Below are 20,149 nucleotides of genomic sequence, written 5' to 3'. Positions count from 1 at the left end.
TCCTTAAATGGGCAAATCCGTATTCTTGGCCTGCCCATCTCAAGCTGCAACAGTCCCCAGAAATGGGTTCGTCAGCTACAATGCCTTTGGCCAGCACTGCTACACACTATTCGTCGCCTGTCCAACCGGCACGGCGGTGCGCGGCAACATGCCTGCCGTGCGATGGCCCGTGCAGCGGCGGTCGGAAAAATCCTCTATGGCACACCCGTCCTCCAACTGTCGAAGACTGACTTCGCTAAGGTCGAACGCCTTCATCGCGCAACACTACGCACTATTACCGGTCTACCTAAGCACACTCTATAGCCGAACTTGAGCGTTTGGATGCTCTTCCACCGCTCACTACCATCGTTACCGAGTCACAGACGCGTCATCGAATACGTCTAGAGAACTGTCCAAGGGCGTCGCCTGCTGGCCTGGGATGAACAGCGTAACGACAGAACACCAGCCCTATATGCATCTCTTCCCCCTTGGGAAATTCCAGTAGTCACACGCCTCCATCGCCGACCTATAAACCGCGATTTTGTCATTCCCCGGGAGCTCCTCGCTGCCCATCACCGACAAGAGCGAATCCCTGATACGACTGACATATACACCAACGTATCGATTACAAGTGAATTTGCATCTATGGGCTGGGTATGCGATGACAACCCTTCCCTTTCAGGCGCTTATGCCTGCCACATACCTCAAGGTACCCCTCTTCATGCTGAACTCCTCGCGATTTGGGGAGCCTTGTCAGGAGTGCCTTGCACCGGAACTGGTTCAATACGTATTCTTACTGATTCCTATGAAGCTTACAAGGAAATCGCTACTCCGGGTTCACAAGATGCAACAGCTACGGCCATACAGCGCCTCCTTAAGCGCCATCAACTCGCGACCAGAACTATCGCTATTCACTGGATCCCAGGTCACTCGGACGAATCAGGGGGCAATGCGGAGGCAAACGCCGCGGCTGCCTTGGCAGGTGTGATGTCCACATTTACTTCCCCACCCCCCTTGCTTCATCCTTACTCGACCTTGGGCGGGAAACTCACCTCTTCTCTTGCCCTTAAGCACTATACCCGAACCAGTCTTCGTAGCCTCAGTCAGCATCGCATGCAGGTGGCCACACCAGACCCACCTTTTACGAAAAAAACCCACCTCACCCGAAGTTAAGAAGTCTTTTTGAATAAGCTCATCGCCCATGCAGCTTACACGCCACGTATTATGGCCCGCTGGCGTCAGTATACAGAGAAAATGATTGCGTGCCCCCCCCCCCCCCCCCCCCTGTACGACTCTAACTCGCGGCGGCATATCTCATCTACTCTGGGAATGCCCTGCTTTTTCTACTGGACGCTCCGAGATCAAACCCTACCGCCTGAACTACCGTTCCCTTCTAGAAACGGATGCTAAAACACAGAGGACATTTGCCAAGTATGGCTAGCTTAGTAGCCTGGCTAGAGCAATGTGATTCGAGTGACGACTAAAGCAATATTCTGTCTACTCTCCTTTATCCCAATCCATGGTCATGAGCCTTTCCATTCAATAAATGACGTTCAATCAATCACCCCGCTCTGGACCGGGCGCAAGCTAAGGCACTCAGACGCCTACAAACAAAGGCCACTCTTAGCTCCTACCATTTATCGGTAATTACGAACGGAGAATTCAACCCTGCATGCCGGCACTGCGGTGACGGAACGCAGACCACTCAAGACCATATACTGTGGGAATGCGCCAGCAATCCCTCTCCAAAGACGCTCTTTCCAGCTCTTTCAGCGGTGGAATGGGACAAGCTGTTGGCCAGTTTAAGAAAAACTACTCAACTGGCCCCAGTCACGCGAGCTCAAGAGGTCGCCCTCGACTGGAGGCCACCCTAGACCCGCCCCAGCCCGAAATAATTCCTTTCATTTTGTGGCAATAAAAGTTGTTACCACCATGGTCCGTTTTATAACTGTCCAGACAGATACTTCCAAATGACGAGGCGTAGCCTCTGCAAGGCTGGGTACATTGCTCGGGAGGGAGTGCGGCACGCCTCACTCCCGCGCCTCACTCACTCACTGCGACACCACAACACAAAGAGAACCACAGTGAACACAAGGCGTTCAATAGGATTTCCTCGGCGCCAGACGCCGGGATACATCAACTCAGCGGTTGCAATGCATTAGTTGGCGAGAAGCGAGACGCCGAAGATGTTAGCAGCAATTTCAAGACGCAGATGCTTGACTAGTTTGCGAAAACAAACTGAGCGAAAATAAACCCAAATAGACGGCTTTCGTCTGCAATGAATGCATGGTAGTGTCTCACCTGTGGCTACGGTGCCTTTTTTTATCTTGAGCAAAACATTTATAGTTTGCTGCAGATGAGCTTCTGCCATGGCTAGCCATATGTAAGGTGCACAAAGAATCGTTGGGCGATCTTTAGGTGCCGTGCGTCCACAGCGCAGCGCTGCACGTGCCAGTCCAGCGATGTGCATGTGCACTTGGGCATGATTCTTGCAAGGTGATGACGATGAAGAATGGCGAGCAGATCGTGCAGTTAATTGCCGAATTGCGAGATCACTCTGCAGAAAACTTCGGCCAAACCATGACTTCCTTGTCCCGTCTTCGCAGTGAAATTGTTCCCAGGAAAACAGTTTTCGTCCTGTGCTATACTTTTCCCGCATTTTACTCTTGAGTGCCTATAGTCGTATCTTGCCCAACTGATTTGTAGACATTCAGAACTGTCCCGTTGTGCCTTAGGCCTGATAACAAAGCTCGATGTAACTATGAAAAACATAATGAATAAAATGAGACATGCCATCCAGGGTACGGAAGCACGAGGATACACTCCCACTTTAGGCGAGGTGTGTTCCCAAGCAGTATTTTTAATATGGTTTTAAAAAGCGCGGCAGCCATTTCAGATGCTCTGGCCAGTGATAGCATCTTCATGTTGCCCAGCGCATAAACGATCACCCAGCACTGTTCGTTCTCCAATCATTATTTTATTGACACAGGCATGTTTAAATAGGCATTAGCATGAGGGCTGAGTGTAACGCTCAGAATTAGCCAAGCTATCATCACTGTAATCAATATTATTAAGAAAACGATAGACGAGATCGTAAACGAAATCACACGCGTCGAGCCCCATTGAGTGACCCGCTTTCAATACAAGGGCTTCAATAAGACTATCAGACTTCTTCACGTAACCTGCCAGCTTAGAGGAAGGTGCAAATGTCTTCCAGGGTTTCCTTTGAACCTGAGAGTACTGAGTTGAATTTTCCCAGTACATTTCTTTCAGGAATTTCTCAAATGTAGACAGCGGAAAAAGGTTGTCCATCTGTCCGTACATGAAAATAACTTTAACATTTTCCATCTCTAAAAGGCAAGTTACATCGTCCTTAATGGCATTGAAAAAGTCTTGGGCCAAAAAGTACTGAATGAGTGGTCTATTACTGTCTATATATGCGTGTGGTGATACATGGAGTGCTGCCTTCATTTCTGTACCGTTGACAAGTTCCATATATTTCCTGATTTGTCGCGGTACTTTACTGTGTAGTATGCTACCATGATAGTCGTAGCCTGTCAATTGTTTGAACAGGCTTTTATGGCCACCAAGATTCAAGTTACCGACGGTCTGAGCTAGAAGAAGAGCGGCAAGTGTCTTATTTTTCTTGGAAATTTGTGAGATGTTCGCGAATCGTTGACCTAACTGCTCGCGACCTGTGGCATCCAGCAGTCCTGTTTGATAAAGGAATTCTGGAGACTTGAAGATACCGCCTTCAACTGGAACTACGAATGGGGAACTCAGGATGACACCAGCCAGGTTCCTATGCGTCAGGCGCAGTGCTAAGGAGACTGCAGCTCTAGCTGAAAACGAAGAACACGTGGTAATTTATATTTCAAATATACAGTGTACTGCAGCACAAAATCTCGCACTAAACGTTAAAAACTTAAGTTCGCTTGTGCGGAGACAGTCCGACCCTATACCACGTCACATGGGAATGTAAACACAACTACACTTTCCACAAACAAACTAACCCGAGTGCGGAGCAATGGGAGGGCCTGCTAACCAGCTGCGAGCTCACCGCCCAAAGGGCATTGGTGCAGCACGCATGCGAGGTAGCCAGGACCAGTGGAGCCCTGGAATGAGGGAACCACCCGTGCTAAGGAGTCTCCAACGGTGGCGAAGAAGCGGCTGCAGGAAGACTCTCCGAGACTAACCAAAAGACCTCAATAAAGTTTTTTCACTCACTCACTCACTCGCTTGTGGTGCTCAATCAGATCCCTCCCACGAGTTGCTTTTAGCTGCTTATATCACTGATTATATGAAGATGGCGTGGAGCCTTAAAGCAATATCCGCCACTTTGGCCAGTGCCTGTCGTTTGCCCTTTTGTTTGTGGTTGTATTCCTTCCATTAGGTGAAGGCACCAATGTTTTTATTGCCGCAGACCACACAAATAAGACACCGTACCCTGATGCAGACATTGATGCATTCCTGTTTCCTGTTCTGATCCAAATACGCATTACGAGACATTTGGGAGAACCACTTTAGTACGCTTTGTTGCTACCACGTAACGCGGGGCTTTGAACATTAAAAATACAGTGTCCGAGAAGGATTATAGACTATTGCTAAAAATATAATTAATTCAATAGTAAGCTGATGTCATCTCTGAGTACCAAATTTCACAAGGCAGCTGATATTCGACCTCGCATTCATGCGTACTGGAAGTAACTTCATTTCACTATTCGACCGCTAAGGAATGAATGCACAAAAAAAAGGTTGGTGTATATCCCTACAACGTCGAATGACATGACTGACTTCTGCAAATATAAATTTTGGGCGCTTTTCAATCGTGCTTTGACAAGGAAAATCTTGAAGAATAGAAAGCTTATACTCCGTTTCATATATCAATGCAACACTGCAAAATATAGAGCTCTTGTTCGCCCTCCCCACATCCGCGATGAGAAATAGTGCCTGCTCTTGACGAGAGGAAATAATAGTTGCTTTATCTGCAAGCTTAATACACCTTACATTTGTGATCAACTTTATAAAAAGCATCTTTTTTAAGGAGAAAGTATCAGATTGGGTGAATTTATGTGCTTGGTTTGTCGTTTTCGCTCGTGTCGCGTTTTTGCTGCCCCGAAACCCTGCCAGCTGTGCCCTTGCGCAGCGACCTCAACTGCCTCTTCGGAGCAGGCTTTTTCTATACGATCCGCCCTGCGAATATGTCCAGGCATGCACAGCATGTTATTGCAAAGGTGTATGCTCGGAATAGAGCCCGTTTCCGCAGAAACCACTCGGCTACAAAACGAGCGCGTAGTGATATGCCTCCTTTTTTTTTTTCTTGCGGACTACTTGCGTAGCTTTCGCTGCGTTGCACCTGATGTATGAAACGGAGTATAGGCATAGCCCCATCAGTCCCTATAAGCCTCTCATTATATATACCTGCTCCATCTGTTGCAATTTACGATGACCTAAATTGTAGTAGGACAATTCCTGGTAAACTAAAGAGCATTCTCTACGATTGGCGTGAATTATTGGCAGATTCTGGTGAATTGTGTTAGTTTACAAACAGGTTATATTGACTTTATTTGGTTTATTAAGCATTTATTACGGTGAATTTAGGCAGAATATTTTACATTATGAGCGATTTCGGTGAAATAATAATGGATTACGTTTCACTGGATTAACATTGAATTGCGTTGGATTAAACTCATAAGAGTGAGCTTGGGTGACAAAAAATTGAGGTATATGGCTACGGATGCTGGCGGATTGTGGTGGAGTAAGGTCAGATTGCGTTGGATTGTTTTAGAGTAGAGTGAATTATAATCAATTGCGGTGAAGGAATGGGGTCAATGACACTGCTTGCCCAAATAGTAATCGACTTAACTGCCCTGTGTTTTATTAAATGGCTTGGGCGGATTTCGAAAGATTATTCTCGGCGAAGTTTTCGGTACATGCCTCAGTTGAAACTAAAATTTTTTGTGTCTTGTGGCGACTGCACAACAATTAGACCAAGCTAAAAAACAGACTGGAAGAAATTTAACTTCACCCATCTTCACTGATCACTGATTCACTCAATTCACTGGTCCTCAGTGCAGAAACGGCAACCGAACGTTTCTTGCCATAGACCTCAACGGAGCACTAGATAAAGTCTTCATGAGTGGCCTAAAATAAACCATACAAGGAACAACGCTTCTCTTCAACATTTCACTCATAAATCTCTCACCCCTTCTCAATCATGAGAAGGATGAACGCCACGCCCTTTTAGCGGATGATATAACAGTCTTCATCATCACTGTAAGTATAGGAGTCTTAAAGGATTATCTCAAAACATCGACAAAAACACTGCAGAATTTCGCACGGGCGTGTGGGTTACGCTCTTCCTTTGAAGGATCGGAACTCACTCTACCGGCAGCGTAGTAATTGAGGCAACGTCGAAATTTAGATAGATAAAAGGGCAGCAATTAACATCGGCATGTCTAGAAACTTCGCCTCATGAGTGACCAAGTCGCCAGGATGATACAACAGTAATTCTGAGAACAAGGCATGCTGGAATATTATACTCTATAATTTCGCAGAACTTCGTCATGAGCCAATTTTCCTGCTCTGAGCTTTATATCCGCCTCAATAGATCGTATGTCTAGAAACATCATCATGATCAGGGCGGTCCAAAAAAAAGCCTTGGGCCTCCCTCTTTTGAGGTCCACAGATCGGTTTTTACTGCCAAGAACCCAAAGCACAAAAGTCTGCTTAAGACCAGAAATGCGAACATCTTGCTTTCCTCTCAAACACATGACGCCGTTACCCCCATCGTCATCATTACCACATAATCATCACTATCACTAATATCATCCTCATCACTATCGCTAATATCAGCAACTATCATCATCACCACCACAACTGTCAGCAACGGCTGCAACTACCACATCGTCATCACAGCTATCCCCGTGACAGTATCACTGCCTACTATATTCATCGCCACAGTCGTCATCGCCGTGGGCACTATCACCACTATCACTATACACTCACTATCACTACTATCGTCATGGACACTATCATTATTATTATCACTAACTGTTTTGCCACAACTTCCACTACCACTGTCACAACTATCACTATGGCTAATAACACTAATCTATCACAAAACTATGGTATCACCATACGTTGTCAGTAACCGTCGGTAACCACCGTTATCGTCATTTTTATACTATCGCTATCGCTATCATTATCAGTGGATGTCATCGTTTATATAATATGTCATTATATTACAATACCTGCATCATTGCCTATCTCCAACACGAGCTATATGAGAAGCCACAGTTTGTGCAGGCACTTGCGGAGGCATCTGAGGACACATTTGGCTGAGACTTCTGTCCACGCCACCCAGGAGCCAGAAAGGCTTTCGCCTTAAGAGTGTAACTTGGTTAGGCACACCCAATAAGGCAGGCAGTTCGTCTGTACACTGTCCGGAAGGGTTGTCTAGTTCTCAACGATATACAGGTAGCTTGCCCCAACAGTTAAACTCCAAAAGCAGCATCCTGCCCTAATGTAGAGGGAATTCAGGGCAGCCACAATTCCGAGGAATATGCACCCCAAATTCTACTGCCTAACACAACCGATACGAGCTAAAGCAAATAAAAATTTCTGCAGACACTTTGGACCACACAAGTGCGATAAGGCTAAAACTTTTAATAGCGTGGGGGTCTGAACTCCTTAAATGCTGCACCTCTTTCTTTCACTTCCACCTTCCTCCCTTCCCTTACATCCCGGTTGAGGGGTCCGCGGAGTGTGAGTGAGTGAAAAACTTTATTTAGCTCTAGATTGGCTTGTCTTCTGCGGTTTTCAGATGGTTTCGTCCATATTCTAAGACAAAGGTCGTTTGCCCTTAGTCCAGGGCTCCGCTGGATGCTGCTGCCAGTTGTGCTCGCCGAATCAGACCTTCTTGGTCGACTTGGCGATCGTTGGAGAGCACTCCCTCCCATTGCTCCGCACTCGGGTTTCTTATAACGGGTACCACGCTTATCCTTGGCATGCCCACGTTATGTGGTACAGCGTGGGTGGTTCTTGGCACCAAGGGCATTTGTCAGTGTACTGTGTGGGATACATTTTGTTGAGTACGTGTAAGTTCGGGTACAAGCCCGTTTGTATCTGCCCCCACGTGACTGAGTCCTCTCTGCTAAGGGAGTTGTGTGGTGGTGGGTACCGCTTTCTGCAGCCCTGGTAATGGTTTAGTATCGCCGAATAATCTTGGGGTACAGGTTTGTTCCCCTCGAGGTCGCCTACATTGGATGCTCGGTAATAAGTGTACCCTCGAGCTACCCTGTCCACCTCTTCGTTCCCTGTTACTCCCGCGTGTGCCGGCGTCCATACTAACGTATGCTTGATTGGTTTTTCGTTTGGTTGTCGTGTTATGTGGCCCCCAGAGCGGAGTATGCGGAGCGCTCTGTGCCCAATTCTGCCGCGAAGATAGTTGCGGCATGCTGCTTGTGAGTCTGTAAGGATTGTTAGAGACCGTTTAGATCGATAGCCCTCCGTTGCCGCTAGAGCAACGGCCGCTTCCTCAGCCTCAACTATCGTACAGTCTTGTAATGGTGCGCTGGTGATCTCGGATTTGAAACGCCGCTGATTCCTGCGCCAGCTGATCGGTCAGGCGTTGAAGGCCGTATTCGCCAATGGTTTCCCGCACATGGTAAACCACCCGGGTAATTACTTTGTATAAATATGGCTTATTCTCTCTCTCTCTCTCTCTCTCTCTATCTCTATCTCTCTCTCTCTCTCTCTCTCTCTCTGCTTTACTGCGTCTGTTTCTGAGTGCTGTGTGATGCAGCAATGAATGAAACGCCAAATGCAAGGCGCAGCACAGACGCCTGAGTCGGGCGTCCGACGGGGTCAGCATCATATACGCGTGAACCGAAATCTCGCGGTATCCCTCTGAATCTCGCGAAGAAGTGTGACACTTCTCGCGGACGCCCACGTGGACGGACACTCATATATCTATAAATGATTTCGCCCTAAAAGCACTGCAGTCGGCTATAAGGCGTTGGCAGTGGGAATCCATGCAAATAGTGACTGCCACAGCTGTAGTGCACAAAACGTAAACAGTGAACTGAATAATGCTGGCTAGCTAGAGCTGCAACATACGCTACTGCATAATATACTTTAGATATACGCACATAGTGCGTATCGCAATCAATTTAGCAACGCAACACCGCTAGCAACCAAAATCCTTGAGAGAGAGAGCGTATGTGTGTGTGTGTGTGTGTGTGTGTGTGTGTGTGTGTGTGTGTGTGTGTGTGTGTGTGTGTGTGTGTGTGTGTGTGTGTGTGTGTGTGTGTGTGTGTGTGTGTGTGTGTGTGTGTGTGTGCGTGCGTGTGCGTGCGTGTGTGTGTGTGTGTGTGTGTGTGTGTGTGTGTGTGTGTGTGTGTGTGTGTGTGTGTGTGTGTGTGTGTGTGTGTGTGTGTGTGTGTGTGTGTGTGTGTGTGTGTGTGTGTGTGTGTGTGTGTGTGTGTGTGTGCGTGCGTGCGTGCGTGCGTGTGTGTGTGTGTGTGTGTGTGTGTGCGTGCGTGCGTGCGTGCGTGCGTCTGTGCGTGCTTGTTGGCGAAGTCCATCGCGACAGCTTGTTCCTGAACTTTCTGTGTGCCTCATGCTTCTCCTTTGCGTGGAGTGCGTCAGTCCTTCACATGGTTCGAACGCCTTCTGCCCCGTAACGATATGTGTACCCGTGGATACCGACCACCCCAAAAGGATCTGATGCGGTTAGCTAGTTCTCAATAACGTGGGCATCCATGGGAACGAGGGCGCATGCACATGCCTCAACCCGATGATTTCTCCGCATGGCAGGCAACAAGGATGTCGCGAAACCACCTACCCATCATTAACGCATTTCAGCATGTTAAACTGCGGCATGTTAAACTAGCCCGCCGGGTATACTTTCCATAACCTGACACTAGAATGGGAGAAATCGCGCTATCCGCAGACCAACATTTTCGACAGCCAGCGAAGACTTAATGCATTGAATCTGGAGCCTCTGACCCACAATTCGAATTCTGCGGGGAGAAGGTTCACCTATAACATATGTTATGAGTCTCAGAAAAATGGGGCCATTGACACCCATAACCAGCCAAAGCAGGAGGGGTGAGAGGCCGTTCTGAGCGGCTCGGATGGAACGAGTCAAAAGAACTTATCGAAAGAATCCGGGTAGCACCAGCCTATGGTAGTGGGAAACCAGACTAAAAACTCCAGCCGTCTCTACAGCCTTTTGAAAAGATCCAATCAAGTATGTTTAGTGGTCGCAGCTATGAGTAATACAAAGTGATACCCATGCCCATTAAACTAGCAATAAAATTAGAAATGTCAGACGACGTACAAAGCTGCCCTTATTGTTTCGTATTCTAATTGCAACAGTAATTCGCTCCCTAACTGGAGCTCTAAAACATGATTTCGACTCATTCTCCTAAACAAACATCTTTTTTTCTTACCTCCGTAGCTTTCCCCAGCAAGATAAAGAGTCGTGTTACGGTACTCGAAGAAGAGGTTGAAGAACTGCCGAAGGAATTTTTTGAGGTCCTTGGCCACATCATTTAGCGTTTTTGACAGTACAGTGCGGTTTTCAATAATACTGTAACCTCCCCCTGCCGGGTAGTCGATGTACAGCATATGTGCGTCATGTTGAAACGTGCAACTGCGGTTGTACAGATTGCCTTCTGCGTCGATACCAACAGGGCCGTTCTCGAGGAATTGTCCAAAAAGCCCTGATTTTCCGGGCCCGCCTTGTAGCCATATTATGAGGGGCGGTCGACGGCCATTACTCTGAAAATGTTTGCATATGTTAGTATCAGGTTTGTTGTGACCACATAGAACCAATAAGTTCAACAAATTTTATCCATGAAATGCCAGAAAAACACGAATACATCAAAAATGCTTTAGAAAAGGGGGAACAAGAACAACGCTATGATTGTTTTTGATGTCCGACTTTAGGAAATCATTCCAAAAGGAGAATATTAGGCATTTTTTTTTTTTTGGTATCGGAAAGAAATACCGATTCTGGACGATTCTGCGTAAAATGCTCAACAAGTAAAGTTTGAGGGCAGAGAGAACTGAATAATCAGGTTAGTTAAGGCAAATTACTGGACAACGCCTTGAAACAAACGGGAGCAGACGGGATGAAAAAAAAATGTGCACCCTTGCGCAAAAGTAAGGGGACTATGCGAACCGCTGCAATTATTTTTTCTTTCTGTATGAAAAAATGCACCTAACAAATTTGCTTGGGTGAGATGGCAAGCATCTTACTCAAGCAATTTAACCCCTTCAACTTCAGAAATAGCTGCAGGTTTGTCAAAACGTGTGGTCCCTACTTTTGCTCAAGGATGTAGTACATGGCTATCTATCAACGAAATTAATACAATGGGTATGGCAGCAAAACAAAAGGAATATCGTGTTCTCTTCCAACCTGCCAGCGCTGTTCAGTCCTTTCTATCACTTATGGAACATATGTGCGATGTTTTCATATCCCGCTTTATACATGCAAGAGACAGAGATACCGGCGATGTGACCTACTTTTCTTTCGTTCCGTCGAACGCCTTGCCCCGTTTCTATTGCATTGTGATGTGACGGCAGCCTCTGATCGGCGCCTCTCACTTTTCACTGCCCATATAGTACTACCACTGACCCTTAAAATGGATTGCCGATAATGCATCGACGACGCCAATTACAAATTTCTACTCTGCAGCCCAGGCAAGCATTTTATCGCAGTCTTTCACAGATTTTCTTCCGTCGTCTCAGAGGAAAGCAGTTGAGGCGTCGTTGGCATTTCTGAAAGGTTTAATGACGATTGCAAAGCCCTGAACTTTCAGAATGCGCCCTTTGTATATTAACAACAACAACAAAAACTTGCGAAACTAATTGATATTCCCAACTTTAGTTTGTTTATTTCCCTCTATTCCCCTTCTTTGTGTAAGGTAGCCAGCGTGGTGATGCCTGCTAACTTCTCTGCCTTTCGTTCTTTGTCTCCCCTCCTCTCCCTCTCTCTTGCCGGTTAATACGTATGTACTTTGTGAAAAATAGATGTTAGATTTGAGACTAGCTAAGTGTTCTGGCATCTTCTTCTTTTTTTTTTTTTTCATTTGTGAACATAGAGCAGTGTGAAAGTTTGTCTACCAGACTGACACTGTTAAACAGTCTGCCACCCACTCATCAGTCGGTCTGCCTAACTATATACCACCAATTTCAGATTTATTTAATTACCTCTTTCAGCTCAACTTAGTTGTAACCGCCAAACAATACCGCTGATACGCGCTCCCACTAAACTCACTGCGTTGAAGAGATCCATTGGCAATTCCAGAGTACTCTAACGACATACTCCGGATTACTTTTCGCAATGTATCGCTCCACTCAGTCGGAAAAAAACTACAAAAAGTTTTATGGGGTCACTTCAGAATTTTTGTGAGGTTCTTTGAAAGTTAATTTGTTGCGGCAACATAAATCACTGTAGTAACATCAGAATTTTCTATATTTAAAACGGGAACATACTACAGAACGACCGACTACAGAAAAGTGGCACTGACATGTAACACATACCTGCAAAAGAATTTTGACAATTAAAACGTAAGTATATAATATCTCCGCTATTTTATGCAATTGTGTAGTTTTTTTCTTACTTGGTTCAGTATGTCTTTTAAGACATGAGAAGAGGAATGTCGGCTTCTAATATCACAGCGTGACGACCGTTAAGAATCGCCGACGTTCCGAATATCTCGAACGGAAGGTAAACATTTGGGCTCACCCTGCTAAGACAGCAATTTTACAAATGCTAAGAGGTCCTTATACAGGTCTACTTGCTTTTCAGAAAGACTGTATATGCGTTCGTAAAATGGTTGATATGGGCAATGCACATGCTCTAAAAAGTCCATTCCTTATACCGTAGTCCAAATGATGATCGTTACCGGCATGATACAATGCCACATATACAACGTAGTTCCTCGTTAACTGTTGGAATAATCCGCTAACCTCTTCCCCCAAGTAACTGATATCCTAAAAAAAGTCCCTTCATGTAGAGAGCAATATATATCTACGAGCGTATTATTGTACCTCACACAAATGACTGTCTTAACCTAGACCTATGTACAACATATTCGATAGCGTTGCTGATGTCACTTTCCCTTAATACAAAAATTTCGGATACTATAAAGTATTTCAAAAAAGTACGGCCCTTTGAAAATATTAGGCACTGAACTAAAATTAAGGGGGCGCGCAAGCTACTTAAGGGTAGACTCAATAGCACCTTAACCACGCCTCTTCATTCTACTTATACCTTTATTATTTGTTTCACTTGGTTCTGGAAAGTGCAGAATCTGTGACAGTTCCCCGTGCACACCTGATCCTCGCAGTGTGAGAAGAAGAACCGCCTCAAGTACAGGTCTCCATGCTGACAACTCCGTACCATTTCCCTGCCACGTTCCGAACATTTCCGACAAAAACCGACCCGAAACCGGAATACGATGGACATCTGTACTCAGTTTATAAACTCGTTCATAAAATAAAAAAGGCGCAGTACTTGTCACTGTTCTCAGTGGACATTTTACAGGGGAAGGGACACCGCCTCAACTACAGGCCTCCATTTCTCCTACCACGTTCCAAACACCTCCGACAAAACCCGAGACGAACCTTGGGTACGGCGACGGCCTCGCGACCGAAGGTACACGTGCTTGCACCGAATCCAAATTGGCTCGGGACATCATATATGCGATCCAATTAGCATTTTTTAGCATCTTTTTCACAAGTTTTATTATTGACCTATGACGAAAGTAACTATATGACGACAATGAAAGGTTGAATGACCTCTGCAGTCGCATGTTGTTGTTGTTTTGTTTTTTTTTTTGCACTGTCCTTTCTTTTTAGCCTATCTGCACGCATAAAAATTGTGAATCGCGTACGGAAAGACGCCTAAATGTTGAGCGTTGACCCAGAATGCATTTTGTTTTTATTAAATAGTGCGCTTGTAGTAGATTATGTTGACGTAGAAAGACGGGCTAGTTGGTCTTGATAAGTAGAGTGCATATTTTGGCAGCGTAATATTAAAGACAGGACTAAAGGAGAAAGACAAGGGATAAACGCTGAACTTCAACTGATAGTTTAATGGACGTAACATCAATATATACAAAAAGTTTTTCAACGCCATCACTTGAGCGCATGCTCCCAAACCTTCGCCTCTGCATTATCGAACAGATTAGAGCCTCATCACCTATGGCCACGTGTCATTCTCCTCTTTAAAAATTCCAGCTCTTTGGGTGACAGCACAACCGAGCTACTGCTAACACAATTATCACCTTGATTGTGAATCTCAAGGGCCTCAAATATCTCCCTGCTCAACTGCTGCTTGAAGCTGCGCAGCACACGTGTGTCGCTGAACGCAGGGGTGCATGATGGTCTTTAATTTTACGCTGCCAAAATATGCACTCTACTCAGATTATGTTGATTTGTATTTCAGTACTTTTCTTCCTCTTTATAATCAACAGCTTGGAATCCACTCAGAGTTCTTCGTTTCCAGACGCATAAATACGTCTTGCAGAAGGGAATTTATGCCCTAGCTATTCCTGTATACAGTTATCGTTTGCGATAAAAATTTAGTCCACGTTATAGTACTACGCGTTAAGAATTCTTAAGCATTTAAATCGGAGGTCTGTTCTGTCTGCTTCTCCACCTCCTTCGCTTCTCGTCGCATACACTGATCCTGCACAGCCGCTGATATTCCACCTGTAGCGAGATACTTCCGTAATCACTTTCTCCGCTTGATCGAATTTTCCCCTACAGACGCGCTTCACGTCGATTCTGCCGCCGTTTCAACTTGATACGGGGAGCTTGATACTTGATAAGGAAGTCTCTAATGTACACGTGTACATTCTCCACCTACGTACTGTCGGCGAGCGGGGCAGAATACTCGGCTGCTTGCTGGGTGAGGTCACCGGATGCGATCGCGGAGTTTTCGATTGTGTTTTTACCGCTGCAATCATTTAGTTAGGCTGCGGCGAGATTCCCAGAAGTACATCAGTTGGTTATTCACGTCCGATGCGTGCTCCATAAGCTGTATATCTGATTTTCGTGCATACGAGGTGCTTGCGTGATGCCGTGTGCCCAAATGGAACAGTCTTGCTCCAAGGAAAAAGTTACCGGCAGGGACAGGCGGAAACCATTCCTGTCCAGAAGTTTGGCTTGTGCATGGGGGTGATGTAAGTACCTAGTTCTAAATGACAATCTTCAGGACGCAGTGGTTGTTAATAAAGGCATCCTGCGTGTTGGATGTGTTTCGTGAGGGTAAAGTCGAGGCAGATGTTCAGAGTGACCGAATTCAGTACACGTGTCGGATGGAGCAAGTCAGTTAAAACAATGATGCCAAGCTTAGATATATTCTGCCAACTTGCGATCACGCGGATCTTCCTTACGATAGCCCCATAAAGGACAGAGGGCGTTAAAATCACCCATTATCATGAAAGATTGCTACCCGCTATACTTAATGCTGCACTAAAATTGTTAAAAGCGTGATGTGTTTAGGTTTTGGAGGCAGTATATATTGAGTATGTGTATAGGGCTATCTACTCGCCGCAATGGGAGAACAGAAACCATCATGTACGAATATCCATGGTTAGATCGAGATCAACATCCTGCATTTTGTAGCCCTTATAGGACTAGAAGACAGCTGGACGTGTCCCGCTGATATATTTTAGCCCGAGAGCTTAACCGCATTCCTAGTTTCTTGAAACGCAACGCCTGCGACGGGGTGGTCAAGGTTGTCAACATACGCCCTTACGTGGGCGCGTTTGGTTCTCTATTTGAAACCGTGAGACTACAATGGTCAGCGCTTGCCGTCTTTTCGGGGCCGTCGGCCTCTAGGGGGTCGGTTTCAAGGGGACGCAGTCATACCGATTGGAAACGAGATTGCCTTGAAGAGCCGGCATTGGGGCCGTCACCTTCAGAAGCGGCGATTCCCACTCTTCCGAGATTTAGAATAGATCGACGTTTCGGTGGAGATTTGATGCGTGGTTCGCGTCGTTAGAGTGTTCCATTTGACTAAGCCAGAGGTTTGACTTTATCCGTTTCTTAATGCTGGCTGTCGTGGCCGCGACCGCCTGCTGTAAGCTGCCTTGGATTTGTCCGCAATTTAACGATTTAGTGGTTATCGCAAGGGCCTTTTCGAGGATGGTGAAACGCACGTCCGAGGTAGAGGATGTGTGTCCCGCCTGCGCGTCTTGCATCGGTTCCGGAGCTACCTAGGCAGTGGGTGTGGAGGAATGATGTGTTTCTATAGGGAGCAAATTAGCGTGGAGTTGAGCATTTTGCCCCCGAAGAGTCTGTGGCCAGTATTCCGAGTTTTCGTCGTTATAGAAGTGTCGCTTTCTCACGCGACCTCGAGTCATCTGATTGATCTAAACGCCGGAACCGGCTGTTGACGCTATGGAACCGGAAGCGCCGTGGCAACATCATGTTTCAGCGTTTTCACCAATCAGATGACTCGAAGTCGGAGAGACAGCGATACTTGCGATAACAACACAAACTCGGAATACCGGCCTAGAACTAGCGGCGGAGCGCCACAATTTCGAAGTGAAGAAGGGGGGGGGGGGGGGGGGAGAGAGAGAAGATAGGGCAGTACGGGGAGGCCTACCGTGGGCTGTGACGACTTCTTTGGTACACCAGGCAAGTTCTGTAGGTGGCTGGAAAATCCCCATTTTGGAATGCGGGGCACGTGGATCATTTGATGTCTTCTGGTTAGCTGACCGAGGAGGTTTGGGGCACGCCCGGGCAAGGCGCCGTCCTGTGGCGCTTTTCCGATTGTGCCTTGCAAGCCAGGACCTATCGGCACTACAATCTTATTTTTCTTCTTTGACTGGTCGGTCTGCCCTGTTGTCGCAGTCGCAGACCGGTGTCGATGTGACCGACTATTGGGAGGGCACGTTTGGGAGCATTGATTTTAAATTCACGCGCGAGCGCATTTACCGCATTGACGTTCTGAGTGGTGGCGATGACGATATTTTGGTTTCATATGGGTCAGGTACTGAGTGTCCACCGACGAGGCCTTCAAGAGCGCTGACATCGCACAGCTTCACGGGAGCATCTTCGTTTCTCCTCCATCGAAACGCAGCCGCCGGCGGTCGGGATCGAACTCGGGTGCTTCAGCACAGTAGCCGGGTGTCTTACCACTTATATATCGCGGCGGGGCCATTGACTTTCTATTCCGAGCATATAGACATTTTTCAATCCTGTTATTTATAATGTTTCATTTGTTTTTAATTGTTTCAATCAATTGATTCATTGCACGCTAGAAATGTTCTTAATTAGCATCATCAGAATTGGTTTTTCCATCTGAATATTTTTAATCTCTGGTTTCGCCTTTCTCTGTTTTTTTTAGTTTTAATAATTTCGATTAATTATTTAATCAGTCTGATACTGTTTGTTTTAATTATCATCGCCAAGCATTGCATCTATATTCTGAATGTTTGTCATCTTCGATTTCTTTTTTTCTATTTGTCATTTTTTCAATTACTTGAATTCATAAATTGGCCCACACTCTACTTTTTTCTTAATCCACATCAGCAAGCATTGCATTTTCATCTAGAGCAATTTAACACCTTTGAAAGGCCCTTTTTCCTAAATTTTCATTTTTAAGATTTTCAATTATTTATTCACAACTACAAACTGTAATTGTTTTGTTGACATTATCAAGCATTAGCTCTTCACATTCTGATCATTCTGGTGCCTTTGAACCCCGATTCCCAATTTTTTATTTTTATTTTATTTTAGTATTTCATCAATTAATTACAGTGCGTTCCTTAAGTCGTCGTCGCCCATTACACACGAATCAATCATAGATCACTACAACCACAAAGTACCATGATAGGATGTCTCTTTTAGGCAGCCCCCGATTATTTTCTACACATGTTGCCGGCGACTACAACTACTACTACTACTCCGATTCTGACTGCTTTCAATAGAACGAGCTGTATCAGTTCAATGCGTCCGCCATGGAAGCCACCCTAGCCGGACAGATTAATCAGTAGAGCCGACTGGCATAAACTGCATTATTTGTGCTCGCACTATGACTACCAACAAAGGTGACTGGCCGGAAGCTATCCGCAAAGCTGTCCAGGAGGAAATGCGTCAAACTTTGTCATCTTCATTGCCCCAAGGAGTCTCAATTATTGATGTCGCACGCGAAGTGCAGAAGGCGCTTGGTGTGACTAATACACCAGCAGCCGCTGCTCAGGAGTTAATTACCTCGGGTCTTCAAGAACACGCACCAAGCCCTCACGGGTATCAGTGTGCGGAATACCAGCGTCACCCGTTTGTACCAGTTCGATCCCATTCATGACCGATTCCCAAGCCCCAGGAAGTGCAATTGACAAGCTCTTGTCAATCGTCGTAAGTATCTGTTCTGTCTTTTTCCTAATATTTTATTATGCAGAATCAACTAGCCCGAAAACACGTCCTTTTGAATTGTACTTTTGGCGCTATCAACAGCGGACCAATTTTGGCAGGCAATACCTTAGTTGTTTGTTAAGTCCTGCTTTTCTTTTCGTTTGACTGAAGTTACACACGTGGGATAGCGTGAATCGATCCGTACTACAGTGTAACTGCAGTAGCTACGTGAAAGAGATCCTACTTGGGTACTTGCAGTGTTTTTTTTTTTTTTCGTTTTCATCAATTATTGGGCTGACACTCCAGTGGAATGTGATCATTACCGCGTAGAGTAGCTTTTACTTTGCTTCTCCGAATGATTTAGAAGCGCAAAGTTCCATGTTGTTTTAAAATGCAATACAACGTGTCCTCACTTCCCCACATAATTCCATTTTTCGCAATATTTGTGTCACTGATCGTCTTCGCGCTGTTGAGCAAATTCCGTACTCCCTGGCATTAAAGTGAATGTTGTGAAGCTGCTCTATTCTAATCAACTTGAACACATTAGGCACAACTGGTGGAATGGTTTCAGCTCACCTCTGATGTCTTAAGGAATAAAAAGTAGAAGTGACTCCCATTCTGCACTGTAATGTAACCAGAGTACGCTTCTACTCCAGCTTCTCTTTGGAAGAAATCCACTTTGCTGGCGTTTCGGGCGATTGAATAGCTTTGCTTTTGAATAAGCGGTGTAAGGAACAATGGCTGCGTTATCAACCTATCGCAAAAAATGGAAGACACATTGAACCGTAAATATGCATGTATTATGTTTTTTTTTTTTATGTGAGCATATTTTATAAACGCAACAAAGCTTGCACGTAATAGCAGTTGATAAATCAGTCCAGCTTTTCTATATTGCAACATACTGTACTAAGTTATTGATAGCTATGGTCCTATCTTCCCGTTTGTAGTAAATCTTTGTTCTAAAGTTGGTTCTTCGCCCTCCCCGAGCCTTCAAGAGAGGCAAATACAATTAGCGGAATGCATTGTCTCAATAAGCAGAAAAAGAAAACTGCAAGCTTTGCGGAGGAGATGTCTTTGGTTTATAAAGTGTAACGATGTTAAAATGCGCTTGTCCAAAATTCATAAGCATGGGTTACAACAAGTGAATTTATTGAATTATGATTTTAGTATCACTTCTTTTCCAACTTCTATGCATTGCGTTGATTCTATGGTTTAGTTATATTTACTTTAAGTGTATAAGGTATTTCAAAATATTTACTTCTGTCAGTTTCGGGTGTTCGTCAACTTACCGGCTCTCCAATGAAGCCAACCCCAGCATCGCCTGATGGAGGATCCATAGAACACAGAGCATTTTGTTCACGTCTAGGCTACAAACGACACGTCTTTTTCTCGAGGCTGGCGTTAAAAGTTGCTTTATACTCTCGGAGTCGTTTTTCAGTGTTAACAAGACTTTTAACCTTAAAAATGCAAAGGTCAGTATCAACGTGTACTCTAAAGGAATTCAGTTTCATCGTCATCCTGTGAACAACAAGCTTGCATTGTCTTTGTTTTCTTTTTTTTTAATCCTACCACTGACCCGCCATTCTGAAACTATGAATTACAAGCCTGAAACACTCTTCAGCACGCACTATCTTATGCTAGAGGCTTAAGAACGTTGTTCCTCATCAAAAGACCTGTTTTATTATAGTCAGTATTTTCGACGTAAACAAGCTTTCAAAACATTATCAGTTCAACTGCTTAACATAATAATCTCTTTAATATAAGAAAAGTGTGTTTGAGAAAAGAA

At 45.3% G+C, this 20,149-nt stretch overlaps 1 protein-coding gene across 1 annotated transcript; it reads right to left on the bottom strand.

The window, feature by feature from the left end:
- Window positions 1-2,945: 2,945 nt before the first annotated feature.
- LOC146178588 (venom serine carboxypeptidase-like) lies at window positions 2,946-19,112 on the bottom strand. Its single transcript, XM_084579784.1, has 3 exons — window positions 18,940-19,112; window positions 10,437-10,767; window positions 2,946-3,821 (listed from the first exon to the last, which is right to left on the bottom strand). Exons 2-3 carry the CDS (start codon window positions 10,612-10,614, stop codon window positions 2,986-2,988), a joined length of 1,014 nt encoding a protein of 337 aa, XP_084435910.1. The 5' UTR covers window positions 10,615-10,767; window positions 18,940-19,112; the 3' UTR covers window positions 2,946-2,985.
- Window positions 19,113-20,149: the final 1,037 nt, after the last annotated feature.

This window comes from Amblyomma maculatum, chromosome 9 (assembly GCF_055883805.1).
Source record: "Amblyomma maculatum isolate TAMU_Amacu chromosome 9, ASM5588380v1, whole genome shotgun sequence".
Classification (NCBI taxonomy): Eukaryota; Metazoa; Arthropoda; class Arachnida; order Ixodida; family Ixodidae; genus Amblyomma; species Amblyomma maculatum.
Note: the sequence above shows the minus strand (reverse complement) of the source record. Positions and strands in the feature narration are given on the sequence as shown.